Here is a 2,922-nt window from a genome sequence, read left to right on the forward strand (position 1 = left end):
TATTTATTTATTTACTTAATGAGTGATAGTGACTGACGTCTAATAATTTTTTTGTAATTATAACATTAATTAAAGAGTGATTCCTAAAAAACTACACTTGTAGATTTTTTAATTTTTTACACATGAAATGTGCTTGTCACTATAATTTTCAAAAGACCGCGCTAAAAGTCTATATATGTAAAGTTGACGCATGCGCGGTGCAAATATTTAGAATACATACATTCAGCTAATGAAAAATGTTAATTAAACAACAACTAAACAATTTGAAGTAGAAACAAATGTTAAATATACATGAACAATCAAGAACAGTGGTTTAATAACCTAAATTGCTACCAAAATATTAAAAAATGCGATAGGGGGGCTAACTTAAAAGTACAAAATTAATAAATTCTTTTCAAAATAAATAAATGGAGAACAAACAAATGTTGATAGTGAACAGTGAAGAACAAACGAAGAGCTAAAGACGTGATAAAAAAAAAATCAAAAATTAAAAAAAAAATTTGGGGTTCTAACTTCAGTGAGCTATTCCGTTACATCTACAGTATATGTAAAAATAATAATTCCAGCGCACTCTGGTGGTTGTCGATGCAAGCTGTGAATTAACTTTTTTCAGTGTAGTTGCGTATCTATCGGAAGATTACTACACATTTTTATTTTATCTAGTCTGTGGCGGTGACTTTTCTCCATGAAAAAAAAGTCAGGATCGAAATTTCTGGGCTTACTATAGTTTGTGCTGATAAAATTTAATAATTTTAAGTGAATTAAATGTTAAAATTGATTATAATTAATTGATATCAGTAAAATAGAGTATGACTTACTTTTATAACGTATCATTTTGGAAAAAGACGTACCATATAATTAAATAAAATTTTGCAACCTCGAAATAACATTCTGCTTACAGTAAACACAGTCGGTAGTCTGGCGCTCCGTTTACAACGGAATTTTGAACGGAACTTGGCGCCAGATTCTACCGAATCTGTGAATTAATTTTTGATCAAATTTTTTTCTTGATAAAAATAAGACCAAGTACTCATAGAAAAAAATTGTTAACAATTATCGTGGGTATTTTTTGTTCGATAATAATTTTTATTAATTAATTCCAGTAAAGGAACCAGATCATCTGACAGTTGAAAAAAATTTAGCGCTGCAAAACACCCAGGAACTTGCGTATTCAAACTTCGAAAAATTTATCCAAACTGCTGAAATATTCCGTGAGTTCAATTCTAGTGAAAACCACCTGGAGAACTTATTAAAAAAAATTCCCGTGCTCATCAATAAATGTCAGTCGTTTTGCGCTTCAATGACTTGACTCTGAAGACAAGTTCTGCAATACTGGAAATCTTGGAGATGCCTCAGCTGCTGGAGACCTGTTTGCGCAGCAGTCAAGTTGTTGCTCATCTTGGAATTACGGTCAACGAACTACAAGAAGAGGTGATATATATTTGTTACAATCGATGAAGATAAATTCGTAATATTAATTTTATTTTATTTTATTTTATTGCAGGGTATGACGTATTTAGATCGAAAAAAAGTCGTAGAACCTTCGTTTTCTTTTTCGCCTATAAAAAGTATGATCCAAGATCCATTGATGCCGATAAATTTACCAGAGTCTCTGCGTCAGCCCAGTATTCAGACGATCGTAGTAGAAACTCCGGAATTAGAACCAGTGAAAAATATCGCTAAGTCTCAGGCTGAAAAATCTAAAGTTCAACTTGAAGTCGAATCAAATAAAAATCTAGATGATCAACAGATTGACACCAATAAGGAATAAGTTATTAAATAAATTTCAACTGTAAATAACTCATCTGAGTTTGCAATTAAAAGCAGATTGTATTACAAATAAATAAATATTCATTCATATTTGTTTGTATTTTAAATTTAATTTAAATTTTTAATAATCAATAAACAATATCATTAAACATTAAAAAAAATAATTAAGCTTAGCTGACGATCAAAGATCAATTTTTTTTTTTTCATAAATTTACGATAAATAATTTTCTCTGGAGGTTCTCGGTTGTTTAGTATCCCAGGAGTCAATTTCTTAAGATCAATATTATTGTTATTACACTTCACAATTGACTGAACCTCGAACTAGCCGCATCAGTGGAAGTTTAAGAGAATTTAGGTGGTAATTTTATAATTAAGACTTCATTGTTTAACATGCTTTCATTATCGGGCAGTGGTTTTGGTTATTTGTTGTTCAGTTCTTTGTCTTTGTCACCAAGTGTACAAGAGTGTACCCGACTCGCATCAGACTAGAGATGGCCAAGCTGTTGTTGGATAATGGAGCTAGTGGCAGCTTTAAAGAAATATCTTGGTTCCTGCTGGAACTTCTGCAAGTTTAACACCTCTGGACACTGCTATTGCCTTTGGATATACCACCGTAGTTAAATAATATAGAATTAAGTTTATAAACTTAGAATTAAGTTTTTAATGGACTCAAAGTGAACCCTTTATCTAAGTTTAAAAGAAGAAAAAGTTCTATAAATCATAGTAATCACTAAACATTTCATTTGTAAAAATAATATAATTTAAACTCAAAACCTCCAAGTTCGATGGCAAAGTAAAATTTTTCTTTAATTTTCGTTAAAACATACCTACCTTATCAACCGAAATGGTAAAATTATAGCAGTCGATAACATTTTTAGAAACGGTCGCAAAGTATACCCGCGCTGTAATAATGTCGCTGCTTACTATGATGGTCACAAACATACATTGTCTACAAAAACTACGACCGCTTGATACGTTGGTAGCATTTACTCGTGGGCTTTAAATTGCTCTGCAATTAAATTGAACTAGATGGTAATGATATTGACGATACCTATAACAAGAGCATAATTACTTTGACTTTAAACACATAAGTCACATAAATATGTTGCATTACAATATCTATGTACTTAAAAGCAATAAGTTATTTTTTAC

The 2,922-nt window shown here is 30.8% G+C and overlaps 1 protein-coding gene across 1 annotated transcript; it reads left to right on the forward strand.

Annotated features, from left to right (window-relative positions):
- Nucleotides 1-1,071: 1,071 nt before the first annotated feature.
- Nucleotides 1,072-1,862, forward strand: LOC141526028 (uncharacterized). The gene is made up of 2 exons (XM_074240749.1): nucleotides 1,072-1,431; nucleotides 1,505-1,862. The coding sequence occupies exons 1-2, from the start codon at nucleotides 1,279-1,281 to the stop codon at nucleotides 1,769-1,771; spliced, it is 420 nt and encodes a 139-aa protein (XP_074096850.1). The 5' UTR covers nucleotides 1,072-1,278; the 3' UTR covers nucleotides 1,772-1,862.
- Nucleotides 1,863-2,922: the final 1,060 nt, after the last annotated feature.

Source organism: Cotesia typhae, unplaced genomic scaffold (genome assembly GCF_013202065.1).
Source record: "Cotesia typhae breed Kobodo isofemale line unplaced genomic scaffold, CoteBio_Ctyphae contig_30, whole genome shotgun sequence".
NCBI lineage: Eukaryota > Metazoa > Arthropoda > Insecta > Hymenoptera > Braconidae > Cotesia > Cotesia typhae.

Coding starts and splice junctions, on each gene's coding strand:
- LOC141526028 (XM_074240749.1), top strand. CDS start 1,279: ATGTCAGTCGTTTTGCGCTTCAATGACTTGACTCTGAAGACAAGTTCT. Junction 1,432..1,504: donor TCAACGAACTACAAGAAGAG/GTGATATATATT, acceptor ATTTTATTGCAG/GGTATGACGTATTTAGATCG.